This window comes from Cetorhinus maximus, chromosome 9 (genome assembly GCF_964194155.1).
Source record: "Cetorhinus maximus chromosome 9, sCetMax3.hap1.1, whole genome shotgun sequence".
In the NCBI taxonomy this organism is placed as follows: domain Eukaryota; kingdom Metazoa; phylum Chordata; class Chondrichthyes; order Lamniformes; family Cetorhinidae; genus Cetorhinus; species Cetorhinus maximus.
In genome coordinates this window covers 111421119-111443310 of record NC_135887.1, presented here as the reverse complement: position 1 = coordinate 111443310, position 22192 = coordinate 111421119, and the positions used below count along the sequence as shown (strand labels likewise).

The 22192-nt window shown below is 41.4% G+C and overlaps 1 protein-coding gene across 3 annotated transcripts in view; it reads right to left on the bottom strand.

Annotated features, from left to right (window-relative positions):
- usp47 (ubiquitin specific peptidase 47) overlaps window positions 1-21453 on the bottom strand; it is a 153324-nt gene extending 131871 nt beyond the window's left edge. For 2 of the 3 annotated variants that reach the window (XM_078549354.1, XM_078549355.1), the window contains exon 1: window positions 21177-21350. In XM_078549354.1, coding sequence (XP_078405480.1) covers window positions 21177-21215 — 39 coding nt within the window. In that variant the 5' untranslated portion in view covers window positions 21216-21350. Of the gene's footprint in view, window positions 1-21176 lie in introns of all 3 variants that reach the window. The other variant, XM_078549357.1, reaches the window with a different exon arrangement.
- Between the last annotated feature and the right edge of the window lie 739 nt (window positions 21454-22192).

Below are 22192 nucleotides of genomic sequence, written 5' to 3'. Positions count from 1 at the left end.
CTTTAGACTTTACCATCATCTCAAAATTCTGAAAATTCAAGGGCATCACTTCCTCTCCACAGATCAATCATATTGTGCAAACACACCCTGTCACTATGTGCAGCCCACAAGGTTTAGGCAGCTCAGTTTTAGTTACATTTATAACTCGCTCGTTTGTTCTGTTCGAATCTTATGGGTGTTGCAATTTGGAAAGAACAATCCTCATACTGGGGGAAAAATCCTAAATAAGTTAGCATCCACAACTGGAGATGTATAGAAAATGAATTTAATATATGGTATGCATTTAAGTGATCAACAGAGATAGAAAGCCTAGGCACGCTTTTCTGAACACATTTCACGGTAATCAGAAGTAGATAAAGATCCTGTTAAAATCCAGAGGTTTTACATGAAGAGAAATCTCAAATACAAGCAATACTAATGTTAGACACGCTTGAAAATCTACCTCCACCTGTCCACCACCTTTCCCAAATTCAATTCAAAATGGTCTTTCAAGAGTTAGAAACTTATTAGGGGCCAAAAAATATTATCTACATGTAAATGGAGAATAACAAATTCAAGTAGGAAGATTTTGGTCCAACCAACTTTCATCATCTAGAGATGAGTAAGGAATTGGTAGATGGTTAGGAAGCAGCAGGTAGTTATCAGGGTTGACTCGGAGAATTGAAAAGGGTACAGTGCCCTCAGGATTGGTGATGTGACTACTCTGTTTCTGATTTATATTAACTTTGTTTCTAAAGTTCAACACATACAAGATAAATTCTAGATACTAAAACAGGAGGGTAGCTTAATGAAGCAGGCCAGGCAGATGGGACAAAATATGTAACAGAATGGAACAGTGGCAGATGAAATTTCATATGGGCATATGCAAAATACTGCACACAGGAAAGAAATGTGCAGTGTAAGTACTCTATAAATAGGGTCGAGAGAGAGAGACAGAGACAGAGAAAGAGAGATTGATTTATGGCTGGAGGGACAACCACCAACCATGGGACAATGGAAATCAGGGATGTGCAAGAAATCAGAATTGGAAAAGCACAGATCTTGGAGGGTTAGTAGGACAGGAGGTTACAGAGATATGGAGGAATGAGGCTATAGAAGGATTTGAAAATTTTAACATATAATTACTGCCGATGTAGGTCAGCAATCACAGGGCGATAGGTGAACAAACTTGGAGCGTGTTGGAATACAGGGCAGCAAGACTTTTGATGAGCTCAAGTTTAGAGTGCAAGGAGAGAGAACAGCCAGGCGAGCATGAGAATTGTTGAGTCTGGTGGTAAAAATGGCATGGGTGAAGGGTTTCAGCAGCAAATGGAATGAAACGGGTTGGAGATGGCGATATTAGAGGAAGCCATATTTAAAGTGCACAGTAACTTAGTCAGATCTGATGCTACATTTTGTCCAATTCTGCTCAATGAATGATCATGGTAGCAGAATCTTAGATCAATGAAGAGCTCAGTTTATAGGGCTGCTTCTGGGATTTAAGAGCCAGATTTAGCATAAAGGCCAGGAGCTAATATAAAAGTAGCTACCCGTGCTTAATAATTGAATTCTGATTGTTATTTATGTTGTGACTGATGTCTGAGGTAACTGGGAATGAGGAAATCAAAGGGCTGAAGCTGGAGAGCCATCACAGCCTAAAAGAGGAAATAACCACTGAAGAGCTCCATACTAAACCAAGCAAGCCATAAACACACTGTAATTCCAGGGGTGGCTAATTTACTATCAGCATTGTTAATCCATGGAATAGGTTGCCACCTAGCATTTTGGTTGCTGAATTGTTCAAAGTGCTCAAAAAGGAAACAGGCAAAAGAGATTCCTTATTCCACAAGTTTGCGGATCTATAATTTACTGACTGGTGCTGGAAGGTGTCTAAAATAGTCTGGAGATGCATTTTATTAAGGGGCCCATAAGGACACAGCAGGATTGTTGGTTTTACAGGATCATAGAATCTTACAGCACAGAAGACTATTTGGCCCATCGTGCCTTCGCTAGTTTGAATGGTCTTTCTGATAACTTTAATAATGGGAGTGAATACTAGGCACCTTAAAGTATAAAAATTGCTTTGTCTAAAGAATGAAGGCCTTCTTTCAAGGCACAAGAAAAATACCCATGTCACAGCAGGTACAATTAATTGGTTGCATACGAGAGCCATGGTCTCAATTCCTACATATTTGGCCAATGCTGATAATTTTAAGAGATTCAGCAAAGTCAGATTAGATTCCTTTATTTATCACTCTGGTCTATTTTCTTAATATTTTTTGTTCCTCTTATCTGCATTTGTTAAAGAGAGTTTCAGCAGATATGAATAGGTTGTTGAGAGCCTGAATTTTCCCCAATGAATATTTGCCTACTGGTTAGAGAAGATGCTTCCAACAATGGAACTCTACAGTTCATGGACACTATCCTGCTCTGTTATCAAGTTGATCAGGTCCTTCAACTTTTCCACGGTCTGTTTCATGCACCAACAGTTCTTCCACATCTCTCAATTCTACACAGTACAAGTCACGACTGGATGATCAACTTCTCGGGATTACCCTTCCCTTGATGTCTCTCACATAGTATGGCGATGCAGGGGAAATAAAAAGTGTAGCTCTCACTGCCACACTAGAGTGTACAGGGGTTTCCACCTTGAGCCCTGGCAACTTGGCTTTAGAAAAAGAATTTCCATTTCCATAGTGCCTTTCATGACCTTGGGACATCTCAAAGCACTTTACAACCAACGAAGCACTTTTGAAGTGTAGTCACTGTTGCAATGTAGGAAATGCAGCAGCCAATTTGCACATAGCAAGCTCCTACACACAGCAATGAGATAAATGATCAGATAATCTGTTTCAGTGATGCTTTAGAAGCTCAAGGAACCCCTTTGTGTCAGCAATTCTTATTTCCTGGTTGTTTGAACTTTGTGATCTGGAGGTTTGGAAAGGGCTGTTCTTAGTGATGCTGCCTCACCAGTGTTTAGACCCTAAAGTTAGATCCTCAGATCCATCAACAACTTGATATGTATGCAAATTAATGGGAAAATAGAAATAAACTTTACCAACTTTGCCTAGGCTCCATGAAGCTGCCTAGGTGATCCATAAACACTCACTATTGTACTGCCTGATTAGTCCTCCCACTTTATAGCTGTTTTTAAAAAAAATCTGACACATAAAACTATCTTACATTCACATGCTGCAAGAGTAGCATCCGTGTAAAGCCAATACCACTGTGCCACACTAGACTTGGAGAGTAAGATGGATGTGAAAGGCCAAACTGACTGTGATGCAAAGTGGAGCAAGACACTCTCATCCAGAGTCTCTCTCTGTTTCATTCTGTCAGGTCAGGTCCCTACACTGGGTTCAGACTGCATTACACATAACTGCAGCAAAGTGAAGAAAACACCAGAGTAATATTGTGAATGCACTCAATGCATCTGGAACATAAATCTCAGCTGCAGCAAAACTATGGACTACATTTCCTCAATTTCTATGTTCCCCCTTTAGCCATTATATTGATCACTTCCAATTAGTATTTCAAATTTTTTGACCAACTGATGAAGTCTAAACCTCAGTACGCATTAAAATAATACTTTTAAAAGCTTTTTGGCCCCAACATAAAATACCACATAATGAAAATTACACTGGACTGACAAGATTTACTGGAATGGCTTACAGGATAGGAAGACATTAGAATACAACTTCTAAATATTTCTCAACAATATATTCAGTGGACCATCAGGACCATGAATTTTTGCTTTGATTTCTAAAGGAATAAAATCTAAATATACACATCCAGTGGCTAGAAACAAGAGCAACAACTCCCGGAAGGACTGATTTATGACAAAAAATCTGATAACTGAAGGAATAATAACAAAATATAAATCACATTATTGCATGGGCCCAATTAATGAGGTTTACTCAGGACTCTGTCTTTAAACACTGCAGAAAAGAACAACCGAAAAGAATGAGAATAAGAAGTAGTGGGACAGGGGGATCATCAATAGAACCATAACAGTAACTGTGGCATCAAAAGACTATACCTAGTTACAATTCAGGCTGGGCAAAAGCGGAACATCAAGCCACAACAAGAAAATGCATACTACAGAAACCAAAGAATTCTCAGTAGCCATGAAGTGTCAATTTCACAAAAATCACAGAATTGTTACGGCACAGGAGGAGGCCATTTGGCCCATCGTGTCTGCATCAGCTGTCCAAATGAGCATCATGACATTCTCCTACTTACTTTCTATTTTTTTTAATGGGAGATCCGTGGTTTCTCCCAATTGTATTAAAACTGGAAGGGCATGTGAACTATAATCAGAGAGGTCACCACTTAAAGCATTGGGATTCTGTTGGCAAATAGTGATTAGAAAGCTGAGGGTCACGACCTCAAAGCACAATAATAGGGTAGGATGACTACAAATTGGCAATAAGCTTAACAAATATCACTACAGAATTGAAAACATTAGAGAGCAAATAAAGGAGGGATCAGATAAAAGAACCAGTGAGCAAAGAGAGGTGAGAGATGAATTTGAAATAAAATTTACTGAAACAAATTTTAAAATAAATATAAAATCTTTAGCATTCTCAAAATATATACTTGCATATTTTCTAATTGACTAAAGAGTTAAGTTTCACAATCTGCAGATCCAGTTACATAACAGCTGTATTTCCACTAATGAATGCTCTCTAGGACTACTAAGTAATGTGAACAGTGTCCATGGAGCATTCTAGTTTAGTGCAATATACACTACAACTGTCAAATATCTTAATTTCTACCAGCAGGTGCTTATTCCCATTAAGCCAAGTGACCAAAACTGATCAACTACTATTCCACTCCTTTATGAAACACGAATGCGTAAACTGCAGTATGAATTTTAAAATTCAGCTTTGCAAATCATTTTGTCAAATTTCACCAACTAAGAATTGTGCACTATATCAGAGTGGAGTGAATCAGATCCTGGGCCGTCATCCCTTCACAATGCATTCATGACATTCATGATTGTTTTGAAAACATTAAGAGTCACCCCCAAATCTATCTCTCTCACACACCTTCTATACTTGCATATACATGGTGAAAAACAGATTGGCATTGGCACTTACTATTGATTTTTTATGTTAAACATGACACAAGCTGATGGCTTATACTTCCTATGAAAACACCACATGCAAACTCCTGTGACCTGCTCTGCAGCCTGACTTAATCCTCAAATTTTTGGTGTCAAACTGATCTTTGTAAATTGCCTAACCTCAACGCATGTGCCTTCTCAGCAAAAAATATTTTTAATTTCCAGAATAAATGCACATGGCATATTGTATGAAAAGCCCTCATTGTGGAACAGCAGTTGATGGAAAATAAACTGCTTGTGTCACAGTTCAAGAAACTCACTTCATGCTTGTGGCATCCATGTTTATTTTCTGCAGACCATCTGTCACCTGTGTATTTTTGATATTGAGTTCTCTGCTTTACCCTAAACCTCAATTCCCTACTTCCATATCCTCCTCCAGGCCTGTCCCTGCACCCCCTCCACTTTTAACTCTTTTCCACTGACACTGATTTTTTTTGTGCATCACCTCCCTCCCTTCTCCCCACACTTGAGTGGCCATGCTTCCAGCCATCTAAACCTCAGGCTCTGGAATTTCGACCCAAAACCCTCCACCTTCCTGTTCTTGTTTATGGTTTTTAAAAACTTATCCATTCAGCCAAGCTTTTAGATCACCCCACCCAATGTTTCCTTTTGTGGCTCAGTGTTACTTTCTTTTGTCTGAATACGTCTCTGAAAATCCTGGGGCATTTTCCTACAAAATGCAAGTTGTTTTCAGTTGTGAAGAGAGTATACAGAAGTGATCTTAGAGAGATATACAAATATGCATTTATATAGCATTTTTATGTTTTTGGGACTTCCCAAGGTACTTCACAGACAAAGAGGTAGTTTTGAAGTCTGCTCATGGTTGTAATGTAGAAAATGGAGCAGCCAATTTGTATGCAGCAAGATCCCACAAGCAGTATGAGATAAATGGTCAGATAATCAGTTTTGGCAGTGCTTGGAATAAATATTAGTTAGAATATCAGGAGAACTCTCCTTGTCTTCCTCCACTAGTGCTGTGGAATCTTTACAGCACCTGAGAACCTCAGTTTAATGTCTCATCTGAAAGACGGCACCTCCGACAGTGCAGCACTCCCTCAGAACTACAATGAATTGCCAGCTTGGATTGTGCTCAAGCCTCTGGGGTTGGACTGGAACCCACAGCTTTCTGAATCAGAAGCACTGTTATCACTTAGCTAAGGCTGGCACCTAAGAAAGTAAACCAAAAAAGATGATTAGAACATGCCTTCAAAAATAACTGTGACTGTAGAACAAGGAACCAAAGGTTCTAATAAAATGATAACGTTCTTATTTGTATATGGAATGAATTTCCATGTGAAGGCAAATATCTCTGAACTATTTAACAACTGACTCTGGAATGCAATGCTTGATAGCTCAAATTTCAGCAGAAATAGGAAAGTAGATACAGGATATGTGGTACTGTGACAAAATACACAGGACATTTTCTCTAAAAAGTTTAATATTGTGCAGACCATAAATAATTTTCAGAAATAAAGGGTGCATTGCTTCAAAAGCCTGGGGAGTGTAAAACTGAATAGACAATTACAGACAATTGAATACTTTTGAAGTATTGTTTCTGTTAGAATATTGGAAATGCAGTAGCCAAATCGAGCACAACAAGCTCCCACAAACAGAGATAAATGATTAGTTAACTTTCCTTTTTAAAAAAGGAGTCAGTCAAGGGATAAATGTTGGTCAAGAAACCAGGAGAACTCCCTTCTCTTCAAATGATGCCATGGGATCTTTTATGTTCACCTGAAGACCAAAGCCATTGTCTTCAGACTGTTCACAACCTCAAGATCCTGTACGACCCTGTGCAAAGCTTCCAGTTTCCAGAGTCTTCATCACAAAGACTGCCTACTTCTACCACTATAGAACCTGTCTCAACCCAGCCTCTGCTTTTCCACTGCTAAAACCATTCTCCTTGCTTTAGTTACCTCCAGACTCAACTATTTTAATGCTCTCCTGGGCATTCTCCCATCTTCCACTCTCCATAAACTTAGAATATGAGCAGCCAAATTTTTGATGAGTTCTAACTCATATTAAGCCCTGCTCACCCATCACTCCATGTTCGAAAATCTACAATGGCTCCCAGTTCCCTGATGCCTTAAATTTAAAATTCCCATCCCAGTGTTCAAACCCACCTTGGCCTCATTCCTTGCCGTCTCAGTAGCCTCCTCCAACCCTACAACCCAAGAACTCTTTCTCCAACTCTATTATGTCCCCCACTCCTTCACTCCACTTTTGGTGGCTGTGAATTCAATTACCTAAACCCTAAAGCTCCAACATTCTAAACCCCTCTAGCAAGCTCTGCTTAGACCCTGCTTAAAATGACCTTTTTGACCAAGCTTCTAGTCACAGGTCCTAATATCTCCTTTAGTTCGGTATCAATTTTTGTTTGATTATGCTCCTGTGAAGCAACTTGGGGCATTTTCCTATGTTGGAGGCACTGTATAAATGAAAGCTGTTGATGTATAACACTTCAGTCAGAATCCGAGTGTTTGATACAAAATGAGTTCACTGTTTATGTAGAAGCAATGAAGTGCCAGTACAGACCTGAAATTCAGCAATTGCTGGAACTAGTTTTTACATAAGAAATAAGAGGAGTAGGCCCTATATCCTGCTCTACCATTCACTTCTTCAAAATTTAAAATTTGTCAACTTGTAACCACAACTAATTTGGCACCATTGTTAATTCAGTACAATAGCACTTTAAAACACTAACTGTAGTGTGCAGGAATAAAAATTTGCAAGAATGTGAAGAAAGAGCAGATTAACTGAATTGCTCTTCGAAAGAACCAACGCCGACTTGATTGGCTGAATGGCCTTTCTGTGCTGTGTTGTACTGTTCTATCTCTGTACTTTTCCAACACTGGTCCCAGACAAAAACACAAGCTTTCCATCTCACTTTAGTAGAATAAAAAATATAAGGGTTTCCCACATAATACCACATACCTAAAGTTCAACCAGATATAGGAAGGTCTGAAAGATGCTACCTCTTGTCACTTTCTACATGACAGATTTTTAATGATCTTCCCTTCACAGCTCTGATTAGGTTAGTCTATAAATACTGCCAATGCTACACTAAATAGGGAAAAGATGGTTTCAGCTCTCCAGGTGAGAGAGTAAACCTGGGCTTGGCTCACTGCCCAGGACTAGTGAGTAGCCAACAGTGGAGACATGTTTTCTTACAAACAGCCCAAAGTCCAGCACTGCAGCATAATGTCTTGCTCGCAGCAGATTACAAGATTTTGCCCCAAAAAAAGACACCATCCTGAAAATGCAACTAGTCTCGTGGCCATTAAGGCCAAAGCCAAGCTGCCTTGTAGGCCCTGACTTGCTACTCTTATGTTAATTGAATTTTCTAAACTTCATTGTCAAACAACCACTCAATTAAAAGTACAATCTTATCCAAGGGCTGAAAAGTTTCGGGTAATTGTGAAGCTCATCTCCATAAAAGGCCATCGGATACACAAATAAAATATACATTCCCTCAAAATGTAAGAGGGGTCATTCAAAAACAAGTGCCAATTTCTCTTCACTGCAAAAGAGCCAAGCTATGACCTACAGATTAAAATTAAACACTGTACATGCAGTGCACTAGTACAGTCCCCACCACTTAAAAACCACCCATATTTAAAACAAAATTGCTATTATCCATTTACAGGGCCTAATTTTAAAGTTCCCAGTTATGGAATCTTAAACACTGTTTATTTCAGGCAGAAACATTTGTATTAAGGGATTCCTGACAATTTATTGAAAGATAAAGACCCGAGAGAGAGAAAAAAACCATGACCAATTTCATGAAATCTCTCAATTTTCTTTCCCGAGACACCCCAAGCAAACTCCAGAAGACCATTTTGCTTTGCATTAGCTTCGTGAAATTACTGGAAATTACTAGGGCGGCCAACGGATTCACTGGCCGTGCCACATATCTCAAATGAACTCAGGAAACTGGGCTACACACAAGCAGGAAAGACAATTGATATTCATCAGTTCAAAGGTCACAGACACTTTAGTTGCTGAGAACTAGACAAAAAGTGAATGCAATGGTACATCTCATTGGATATATAAGTATCGTAGTTTCCTATGACAGCTGTCAGGATCGCCGGTGACTAGTATTTTTATTAATAATAATAATAATACCACAATAATTCAAAATACATGCTGGCCATCATGTATAGTGAATGCACCTGCTATAAGCAGTGGGGGCTGGGCATACTGTATCAAAAGCACAAAGGTGCTAACCCCATCAAGAGATGTAACTTGCTCTGCAGGCCTCTGCTGCATCTGCAAACAGTGATCAACATTGCAGAAATGCATGAGAAGATTTAAGACTGTATACTGGATTAAAAGTTAAGTTTTTTAAAACAACAGGTTTATCGCACTAGAACATCATATCACAGTCTTACAAAATTTCCCTTTAATTTTTTTCTATAAACAAAAACGTAAGGTAATCATTAGCTTGTGGCACTTTAGACTTATGTCAGATTGCGTCAAATGCAGCACTGAATCACTGATTAGAGTCAGCAAAAATGTCAGGCTGTACATCAAGGTGGAAACACACTTGGCAAAGATTTTCTCCTCTGGCCCAGTGCAGATATGGCACGCTTCTTGGTCATCTAAGACTGCTCCTTCCTACTAAAAACAAAACAGCAAATTGGGAAGATTACACATAAAAACATTGTTATTATGCTTTTCTAAAAAAAAAACTAACATATAATTTTAAGTGTTGACTAAGCCTTCAGCTTACATTTATATAGAGTCTGTAGTGTAGTGAAACAGTCTAAGGTGCTTCACAAGAGCATCATCAGGAATCATCTGACACACAGCCACACATGGAGATATTAGGACAGGTAACTAAAAACTTGGTCAACGAGGTAGGTTTTAAGAATCATCTTAAAGGAGGGGAGAGATGGGGAGAGATGTAGAGAGGTTTAGAGGCAGAATTCCAGAGTTTGGGGCTGAGGCTGCTGCCAATAGTGGAACAATGAAAACTGGGGATGTACAAAAGAGGCCGGTATTTACCAACAAGTAAAGTTTCCAGAATATGGAATCAAATATTATGCTGATATATAATTTTACATCTGAATATAGAATACCAACCCTGGAAGCAGTGATGCTAACAACCATCAGTTCTACCATATGACAACCACCTGGCATCTATCCAACAACTTCAATCTCCCATAGCTTACAAGTATTAAACATTGCCACCTTGCCAGCTCCTGGGGGAAAAAGAATTATGGTAAATCTCCACAACAGTGGGAGCAGAAATTGTGTTTTAACAAGCTCTGACATGTCAGAAAACAGAAGAAACTTTGAAACAGCCATGCACACAACAAACTTCAGAGTGTCCCATTGCCAAACCCATCCTTAGCACACAGTTGCAATCAGGGTAAATACAGCACCAACCAAATATGGCCCATTTCACTGGACCTTTTTCCAGTAAAAGAGGCATAAAATTTGCAGTTCAAAAAAGGAACTTACATTTATATAGTGCGTTTCACATCTACAGACATTCCCAAAGTGCTGCACAGCCAATGAATTAAGTGCAATCAGTGTTGCTACTTCTGCACACAGCACTTTCTCACAAACAGCAATGTGATATGATCAGCTCACCTGTTACTCGTGGTGTTGGATGACAGATAGATGCCGGCCACGATGCTGAGAGAACTCCCAGTTTGCTTTCAATAACACCAGAGGGTCTTTTACACCCACGTGAATTGTCAGACGAGGTATCTGAAAGATGGCACCTCCAACAATAGAGCGCTCTCTCAGTACAATCTGTAATATCATCCCAAATGGCACCCTTAAACTTTGGAGATCAGCTTAAACCCAAAATCTTAATACAGACAAGAGTGCCTGTACCAATATACTTATGTCAAACTGTGGGATCTGACATTTTTAAAGATTTTTTTCAAGGAGGATAAGCAGGAAATAAAAGAATGAGGGCAAATAATCTTTACTGAGCATATAGCAAAGCCAACTTTAGATCACAGTTTATTTCATAAGATCCTGCTCTGCCATGCAATAAGATTATGGTTGATCTGATTATGGCCTTAACTCTACTTTCCTGTCACTTGTCCATAACATTTGATTCTCTTGTTGATCAAAAATCTGTCTAACTCAGCTTTACATATACGCATTGACCCAGTTTCCACTGCGCTCTAGGGTACTGAATTCCAAAGATTAACAACCTTCTGAAAGAAGAAATTCCTCATCTCCATCTTAAATGGAAGACTCCTTAATTTTAAACCGTGTCTTCTAGTTCTAGATTCCTCAGCATCTACCCATTCGAGCCGCCTCAGAATCTTATTATATTTCAATAAGACCACTACTCATTCTTCTGAACTTCAATGAATACAGGCCCAACTTGCTCAACCTTTCCTCTTAAGGCGATCATTTCATCCCAGGAATCAAAATCTTTTGTTAACTAAACTTATTTTTAAATTCTAACTATGCTCTCAGTGGGATGGTGGGGAAGAACACGAGGAGATGTATATTAGAAAGGATTTATAGAACATGAATAGAGATATGAAAGCAAAATACTGCAGATGATGGAAATCTGAAATAAAACCAAAAATTGCTCAAAAAACTCTGGTCTGGCAGCATCTGTGGAGAGAGAAACAGAGTTAACGTCGAGTCCATATGACTTCTTCAGCTCTGAACGTCTCAAAACGTTATCTCTGTTTCTCTCTCCACAGATGCTGCCAGACCTGCTGAATTTTTCCAGCATTTTTTGTTTTTATTATGAATAGGGATATGATCGTATAACGTGAATCTGAAAAGAAAATTGCCATGCTACAGGTTTATTGACTCCACAAGAACACAGCTACCCTGTCACTAGAGGTTAAACTGTGACACAACAAATAAATTGCTGTTGGCAGAGCTCAGACGCATTAGCAGTGCAGCAAGCAAGCCTAGGTAAAGAAGATGTTTTCATTTTCAGGCGAGACTAGAATTAAGGATCATAAACATAAGATAGTCACTGATAAATCCAACAGAATAACTCAGAGTGATGAGAATGTGGAACTCACTACCACATGGGGTAGCTGAGGTGAATAGCATAGATGCATTTAAGGAAAAGCTACATAAACACGAGGGAGAAAAGAATAAAAGAACATGCTGATAGCATGAGGTGAAGAGGCTTGTGTGGAACATAAACACCAACATGAATCTGCCAGAAACTTGCATGAGCATGGATCCGGTAAGCACATTCTCTAGCTTGTCAAACTCCATAGGAATATTATTTCCATTTCCAAATCACCCATAATTTAAAAATTATCTCCCCTTCTCCAATGTCTCTTTAAGAGAAAAATGACCCAGGATCATCAATCTTTCTTCATTTTATTCCTTAAGTACTAGAGTCAACCATGAAGTCTTCTCTATGCACCAATAACTATATCCTTTTTGGAACAGGGAAGCTAAAGCTACATTGAGTAAAAGAGTGTTGTGAAATTGACATCTTTCACGCACCTTAGCACATGGCATTTTATTTTTTATGTTGATCTGTCAATATCTGATTCCTGTTGTACAGATTCATATCCTCAGCCATTTCTTAACATCCAGTTTTACAATTTTTGGATGGTCCTGATATGAACGGTGGACAAAAAATATCTTCACGGTAAAATGACGATCCATTTGTATCTACACGTATTTACTGTATAAGCAACTTTTAATCCAGAATATTGAAAATATCAAAAATTCTCTACAGAATCATCACATTAACTTCTCATTTTATTCCTGCAAAATATCACCAAATATTTTAGAAAGAGGTACTTTTCCTAGCACCATCATTATCTTCCCACTCTGCAGTAAGCAGAATTGCGTGCACAATTAAAAGATCACATTTCACTTACTCTCATATGACTCCTAGACATTACAGTAACATTAGTTTTCCACCTGGTACACATCATACTATGTCTTCTGTATTTTCCAGAAAGTATGCATACTGGCAGAAATATGGTAAAATTTTCATTTTTCTGATTCTGTGAGACTTTGCTATCACATTTGCCCTTCGTTATTGCTGGCTAATAAACAGAATGAGTTACATTGTGTGTTAAATGTAGAGGCCGCAGCACATTTCCTTGCTATTGTAACTATTGCCATCAGAACTTTACATAATGTTACTCCATCCTCACAGGTTGTCTGTAACAAACTGTCCATTCCCAGTGGATTAACACATCAGTGTGCCCGATATGTCGATGTGATGCATCTAGTGTATGGGTAAAGAGAGTTAGCATGCTTTCTGCCTCTGTATGCCAGTTTGCTTCTCATTTTCAGCCCACATCGTTGGCTAGCAGCAATGTGAAAAAGAGAGCCAATGTGTAAGTCCCTCCCTGTCAGCGCACAGCCTCTCCACCAGCAAGTCCTCAGCTGTGCCTCTTTATGGCGACACACAGAAACTGATCCTTGCAGGCCCACTGGCATTTGGGCATGCCCTGGCACTCAAACCAAACTCCCAGCTATGTGTAAATAGCCCCACTGCCTAGCGGATATGAGAATTGAAGGCTAAGGGAGTAAAACCTGACAAAAAAAAAATCTGGAGTAGAGTCCAAAGATGGACAGGGTGTCTAAATATGTCATCTTTTCAGCAACTCCTGCAACCAAGCCAGTGCCAAACGTAATGCTTTTGCATTCCTTGGACTCAACCAGGGTGGTTGAGAGAGTGACCCTGACATTTGGGCAAGCCAGGGTCTCCATAAATTGCACCCTGGAGAGGACACTCCAGTTTCGCTGCAGATCTTTAACACAAAACTGCTGCCTCCTGTGACAAGTGACAAGTCCAACTCAGTTGGCCTAGAGAACACGTGCTGTCTCCAATGGTGGGATGTTAATGTGCTAACGTTATGGTGGTATGTTAAGCTGCTGACCCACCACGGTCTATCTGCTCCAATGGGTGCTTTGAGCTTGGAATCTTTGCTCAACAAGTGGACTGAATCCATTGCACTAGGAAAAAACAAAGAAGAAAGATGCTAACTCTACAACTGGAACATCAGTACCATGTGCACCGGACAGACAGATGATTTGCAGTTGGTCGATAATGTGCGCAATTCAGCTGTGATCAACATGGAACTTGATAGGGTAGCTATGTCAGTGTTCAGCCTAAAAAGACCAGGCTCGCCGAGAATGGGTCACTGAAAGAAAAATATTACACATTCATCTGGCAGGGGAAAGAGATCAGAGGAAACATGTGAGCAAGGTGTAGGCTTCATTGTAAGGAACTCACTACTCTCGATGACAGATGGTTCAGAACGTGTTCACTCTATCTACCTCTCAACTCAAACGGGGCTTGTTAACCTGAGTATCTGCGCTCCAACACTGTGCTCCACTACAGAAGCAAAAGATCAGTTCTATGAGGAGCTTGACACTGTTATCAGCAGGATCCCCAAGTCAGAATACCTTTACCCCCTGGGCGATTTCAATGCAAGAGTGGACATGGACCAAGAGGCCTGGCCCTCTTGCCTCAGACATCGTGGCCTGGGAAAGATAAATGAGAACGGGCAGAGACTACTTGAGCTTTGTATAACTGACACCTATTTTCAGAACAAACCATGCCATATTCTGTCCTGGAGACATCCAAGATCAGGGCATTGGCTGGACTTGATCATCACCAGATGTGAGTCTCTGAATAGCATTCTCAACACATAGCTACCACAGCACTAACTGTGATACAAGTAACCCCCTGGTGTGCACTAAGGTGAGGATGCAACCCTTGAAAGCTTTTTCATTCAAAGCAGAAATGCCATCCTCTTACATCAGCCATACTGCCTACCCAGATGAAAACCAACAGTGCCCCAACTAGATTGAACAGGTGCTCTCCAGCGTTCCCACACAGAGTACAGAAGCGAAATGGAACATGCTTCCAGACACCATTTATAATAAAGCACTCTTAACATATGGGAAGCAAAAGCAGAGAAATGCCGACTGGTTGGAGACTAACATCGCTGTGATGGAACCTATCACTGAAGCCAAGTGGCTCACGCTCATTAATTACAAGAGATCCAAGTGAGAAAACTCTGAATGCAGTAAAGGCCACTCGAAGTAAAGTCCAAAGTGCTAGATGGTCCGCCAATGAATACTGGATACAACCCTGCCAGGATATCAAGATATCCTTCGACATAGGGAATGTTAGGGCAGGCAATGAAGGGATCAAAAAGGCAACATGCTTCATTGAAAGCAAAGGTAGAAAACATTTCCATTGAAAACTGAGGCATGGAGGTCATCAATGGCTGCAATAAACATTTGGAGAGATAGGTGGAACACTATTTTGAGCTGTACTCTAGGGAGGAAGCTCTGGACACCACAGAAAGCCTGGCTGTCATGGCAGATATCAAACCCACAGTTGATGAGCTTAACAAAACTACTGACTCACTTGTCATGGGCAAAGTTCCAGGTGCTGACGCCACTCCACCTAAATTCATCAAGCATGGGAAACCAGCATCTGCACAAACCTCTCAGTTTCTGCTGAAGGGATAGGAAGTAGCCCAGGATATTCATGATGCAAAGCCTGTGACCCTATACAAAAATAAGAGTAACCACAGTGATTGCAACAACTATCGAGGCAGCTCCCTGCTGAGCATCATCAGAAAAATAATTGCCCATGTTTCTTTGTCAGGCTGCAGATCTGAAAACACCTATCCCGAAACCCAGTGTGGTTTCAGAACTGGGAGACCTACAATTGACATGATCTTCTCAGTCCGGCAGCTGCAAAAGAAATGCCATGAACAAAGGCGACCACTATATATTGCCTTCATCAATCTCACCAAGGCATTCGACCATTTGAGCACAGTCAGTCTATTTAAGTTGGAGAAAACTGGCTGCGCGCTGAAGCTGCTCAACGTGATCGCTTCTTTTCATAACAACATGATGGTAAGGTCAGCTGTGACGGGCAACATCAGAACCCTTTGAAATCCACAGTAGGATCAAACAGGGTTGCGTTCTAGCACCTACACACTTTGGCATATTCTTCTCTTTGCTGCAGTCATATGCCTTTGGGCCAACAACAGAGGGTGCTTATTTACATACCAGAATTGATAGAAAGCTGTTCAGCCTTGCTCACCTGAGATCCAAGGTAAAGGTGTGCCAAGTCCTCATCAGATAGTTGCTCTACGCTGACGATGCTGCACTGACATTCTATTGAGGAATACATGTAGCAGCAAAGGCAAAGACTCGCTCATGCCTGTAATAAGTTTGGTTTGGCTTTCAGCATCAGGAAGACAAATATCAAGGTCTAAGATGTTGCCATTCCGTCATCTATCAGCATTGACGGTGTGACGCTAGAGGCTGTTGTTAGTTTCACATACCTAGGCTCCACAATCACCAGCAATCTGTCACTTGATGCTGAAATCAACACACCCATCGCAAAAGCTACAGCTGTTATGCCGAAGCTGAGAAAGAGTGTATGGAACAAAAGCAATCTGAGTAAACGCCAAACTGTGTATACCAAGCCTATACCCTTAACACAATCCTCTATGGTGGTGAGACCTGGACACATATGCTAGACTGGAGAAAATGCTGAACAGTTGCCACCTTCGCTGTCTTGGCATCTCTTGGCAGGACAAGTTCACCAACTCAGAAGACTTAGAGCATGCTAATTCCACCACTATACACTCATTGCAATGCTAATGGCATCAATGCTGGTTTGGCCATATTCATCGGATGGATGACAGCAATATGTCCAAAAACCTTCTCTACGATGAATTGGCCACTGGGTCATGAACTGCTGGGCATCCATACCTCTGCTACAAGGACAACTGCAAGCGAAATATGAAGATAGCGGATATTGACGCTGACAGCTGGGAGACAGTCACCGATGACCATGACCTCTGAAAGCTGACTGCTTTTAAGGGCATTGAAAGAGGCGAGTAGAAACAAAAATCTCAGGTGGCCACAAAGAGGGCCCTGAAAAAGCAGAGCCCAGTGAATCGTGCACCTTCTCAGTCCACTGCCTTCTGCAGCAAATGCGGCAGAGACTGCCATGCCAGAGTGGGGCTCCTGGGCTACCCCAGGCAATGTTTAACAGAGTTGACCACCACAGCACAAACCATCGTCTTACAAGAGGGAGGGCTGCCACCACAAACACATCACAACAGGCTTACAGCCAGCTCTCAGTTTAAAAGTGAGGTCACGTAATAAAACAAAGCAACACCCGGGAAAAATGCACAGACATAACATATGGTCACTAACCAGTCACTGTTTAAAATTAACTTTCAACAACATTACCTGTCTACCAGTGTTCCAGCAATAAGCAGTATTTGACTGAATTACAATTAAAAATTTAATTATTTTTCTTTTAAAAGAATTGGTTTATTTATTAAATTGACCCTACAATTACTTTTAAGGGCTTCTAACCTATTAGCTAGCTTTTGTAGTCAATGCTAAATGTGGAGATGTTTGTAGTACATTAACCAGTTATGAAGAGATAGGATGCAATGACACAAAAGAGATCATCATTGCTGAAGTTTCCAATCTCTAGTTCAGAATGAAGCTGAGGCAGCCATGAGTAAAGGGTTTATAACACTGGGATAAAGTTTACATGACTATTATGTTCATAAACTTAAGGGAAAGCTAGGTAAGTACACAAAAGAGCAACAAACAACTTCGGAAATGTTACAAGAGCCATCCAGATGAAACAATTCTATGCAGTTTGTATGGCCTAGGTATAATTAAAACTATTAGGGGCAGAAATATTAAACGATAGATTGACTGATCCTAAAATCCAAATACCATGGTTCAGCAACATCAACGCAAAACCTTTTTATATAGCATGTTAACATAGAATGTAATATATTAATTGAAAGGAAGGCATGTTAATCACATTGAACACTATTCTGCTCAAATACTGAATCCAGAGAGGAACTGCAAAGTGCGCAAACCTTTACTTACATCAACCCAATTAATTTGCTCATTGAGCTACAAAGATATAGAAGTTTAATTGACACAAAGAATGGGGTTGAATTTAGAAATGATTGTGCACTCCAAGACTGAATGAGCGCACAATGTAACCTAGGAATGTTAGGCTAGAGGGCATAAAAATTTAAATAGTTTAGCCTTATGCTAACCTCAAACAGCAACATTTATCAAAATTCATTTGGAATGCATGCAATATTTTTGAATTTATTAAGCTGCAGCTTCAGTTTAAGAGGAGATTTTCGCAGCGCTAATATAAGCATAAACAGTAGCAACCCAAAAGCAATCTCTCCACAAATGTCTTTCATAGTTGATCAGTAACGTGAAATCAGAGGAACAAGTATACAAGTATCCCCAAAGGAAGCACAACTAATAGAACAATTAAAGATAACATCTGATTTAAACAAAAAGGAAACAGAAATTAAATCATAAGTGACATTGTGTATGTTTAACAGATACACTAATCCCTGCAGTCCCCATTGGTCACACAAGGAGACTGGCCTGCTGGTTTCTTCTGGTATTGATTCTAACTCACATTGACATTTGCAGCATTTTACTTGCTGTTAACCATAGTCTACATAAAAGTTGGGTGGAGTCCTGCCAAAAAGGATTTATTAACTTCAAGTAGAACATCAATCTACAATGTCCTCACATTGAGGGGCTGGGTCTATCTAATCAGCACATTCCCAGAGTAAGGCTTGATGTTGGAGGTGGTGAGCAGCAACTTTACCTGTACAACCATAGAATGCAATGTATTAATTGAATGTGATTTGGCAGCAATTATCTGGGGATGGGGAAAGAGCAGGCACAATGGGCTGAATAGCACCTCTCTGCACTGCATGAATAGCTCAAGCAGGCTGCAGTTGTAAGCCCTGACCTCACACAGCCTGATTCCCTGACAGGCTATGGCACATAAAAGTAGCAGCTCGCCATTGCATCTGTCACTCCTACTGCCATGGACGGAAGAGGAGCCACCAGGTGGGAATGATAAATTGATGCACCATTGGGTTATAACACATAGTGGGAGATGATGGTTTCATTTTGACAGTGCCCTTTCTAGGTCTTCTCAATCTCAGCAAAAATTGCTAAGATGTATCAACAGAACAGACAAGATCAATAAATGAAAATGGAGTCAATGTGGCAGCAGCTGGTGACAGAAAGATTTCCTGGCACATGTAAGTTCTGTAATGAATCAGCAAGGAGCTGCAAGAAATAACCAAAAGAGATTGTTTTCCTTGATGCAAAGTCTTGTACAAATGAAATATATATATTTGACTGAAACAAAGTAGTAAACAAGATCTGTATTTAAGAGTTACTATTTAAATCTTTTAAGTTAAAGTAGCAAATATTTTTGTGTACAGTACACTCACGGTGGAACTAACGAATTATGCATAGATGCTGTGAAAAGGACGAGGTTCTTGATAAACAAGAAACATCAAAAGCACCTGAATACCACCATGCCCACACTGCACTTGCATTCATACAGTGTCAATATGGCAAGGAATAAACACACTGGAATTTTTAGTCAACAGCACTTTGCACTGTGCTGGGGGGCAAAATCCAGGAGCATTAGCAATGACTCAACAAATAATATAAACATCAAAAGCACATGTGGAAGACTCTCATCAACACGGTTAACATGACAAATCAATGGGAACAAACAAAACAAGACATACTGCAGCTTTATTTGAACAAATGCATCTGAGACTTTTTAAAGACTGAAAGAAATCTGACACAAGGGCTCTGCCACATGACAAGAGCACCTGTGCTCCCCAACACCCCAGAACAAAATACACTGTTAGAGATCTGCTAACCACACAGCTCGCTGCAATCAATCTTCAGACTTTGGGCTCTATTTTTTTTAAATATATATATCTATATATATATAGATGTGTGTGTGTATATATATATATATATATATATATAGCAGTATCTATAGAGACAGACAGACAGTGAGTGGAACTCCTCTTTGTAACAGTGCTTATCTTAGTGCGATGATCACATTCCAAGTGTGGAGAAAGTCCACTCACACTGAAAATACATAAACATTCAAAAGCAGAGTGTACCTCAACTCCCAGGTCCAGACACCTGGGGGAGCAGCACAGCATCCCTTCCCACCTCCCGCCCTACCCCACAACACCCAGGGAGAGCGATGTAGCCACACCACACCCAGGAGGAGCAGCATAGTTTCCACCCCCCACCACCACCAAGAGAGCAGCGTAGCCATGCACACCCCCGCCCCTAAACAAAGCAGCCCCAACAATCAGAAACAGCAGTCCCCCTCACCCCCAATAGCCTGGAGCAGCAGGACATTCTGCCCCATATCCAGGAGGAACACAATGGCGCACCCTTCATTTTAAGAGAGCAGCATAGCCCCATGCTAAACAGCGGAGCCCCCACCACCACATCAGTCCAGAGGAGCAGCTTGGCCCCATGCCCTCAAGTAGCATAGCCCCATTATACTCCAGGTAAGCAACACAGGCTCACGCCCCAATAAACACAGAGATGGAAACAGCAGAGTCTCCCCCCCCTGCCCCACCATACCCACAAGGGTGTGGAGCTGTAAAGCCTCCCCTCTACACCGTGCCACGGAGGTGGGGGGAGGAAGAGCAGCATAGCCCCCACCTCCACACCTGGAGGATGGGAGGGTAACCTGTGAAACCCAAGGGATGTCAGCATAATCCGCAACACCCAGGGAAGGGGTCAGTGTAGGCCACCCCATGCCCCCAAATCCAGAGGGGGCAGCATGAACCCTCCTAGGTCCAGGAGAAGCATCGTAGACCCCTCCCTCAATCCAGGGGAGCAGCGTCAACACTGCCTAAATCGAGGGGGAGCAGCGTAGACCCCTCTCTAAATCCAGGGGAGCAGCGTCAGCACTGCATAAATCCAAGGAGAAAAACACAGACATCTCCTAAATCCAGGGGGACAGTGTAAAACCCCAACCCCAGACAGTATGGCCTCCTCCTCAGCATCCAAGGGGGAGGGGGGGGGGGGGGTTCATATCCTCACCACTGCCCATAAATTGGGGTGACTTTGGGGGAGTTGGAGTAACAGCCAGCTTAGAATCCAACCCACCCCCTTCCACTCGTCAACAAAACAATACGACAGCATTTATATAGCGCCTTTAAGACAGTAAAACGTCCCCCAAGCCGCTCTGCCACAGCTGTCAGGGCCTCACCTCTGTGGGTAGCAGTTGGTTCTCCTCACTGGGCACCATCTCTCGGTGGGGGAGAAGGGGTTTAAGTGGGTGGAGGGGGGAAACGGGTCGGGGAGGGGGCAGCCGAGCCTCTCAGGCTGGACACATCATTCCAGGACTCGGACTGCCGGCTGCGGTTGGGAATAAAGGGGGCCGAAAATAATATAAATCAAAATGCACCAAGTCTCCCTCCCCCCCCCCCCGCACAGTTAAGAGAGAGCGCAGGCCTCGCTCACTCACTCAGACAGTCCGGGCGCCCGGGCAACAACCAAAATGGCGGATGTGGGCCCGGCGCGCTGCGTAGCCGTCCGACGTCGATGACGCCACCACGTTCCTCACCCGCCCACCCCGCACCGCAGGTGGAACCAGGCGCACGGCCTCTGCATATCTTCCCAGTCCAAGATGACAGCAGAGGGAGTTCTATTCGTTTTCTCTCTCCACTTTGCATCACGTTCGACAGGATTGCACGTAAATGTTTGCAAATTGGGAAATACATTAGGGATGGGTGGTTACACTCACAATATCAGGTTCCACGTCTATGTCGATGACATCCAGTACTGGATGAGCAGAAATTTCCTGATGTTGGGAAGACTGAAGCTTATTGTCTTAAGTCCCTGCCACAAACTGTTTCCTCCACTGACTCCATTCCTCTAGCTGACAACTGTCTGAGTTTGAAATATACTGTTCACAACCTTGGTGTCATAATTGATCCCCGAGATGAGCTGGCAAACTCATATCTATGATATCACGAAGACTGCCTATTTCCATCTCTGTAACATTGCCCAACTTCGCTCCTGCACATCTCATCTGCTGCTAAAAGATCCAAACATTTGTTATTTTTAGACTTGACTATTTCAATGCTCTGTCCAGAGTCCCATCTTTCACCCTACATAAGTTTGAGGTCACCCAAAACTCTGCTGCTAATGTCCTCATTCACACCAAGTCCTGTTCACCTATGCTCATTGACCATACTGGTTCTAGGTCTAGCAATTCCTCAA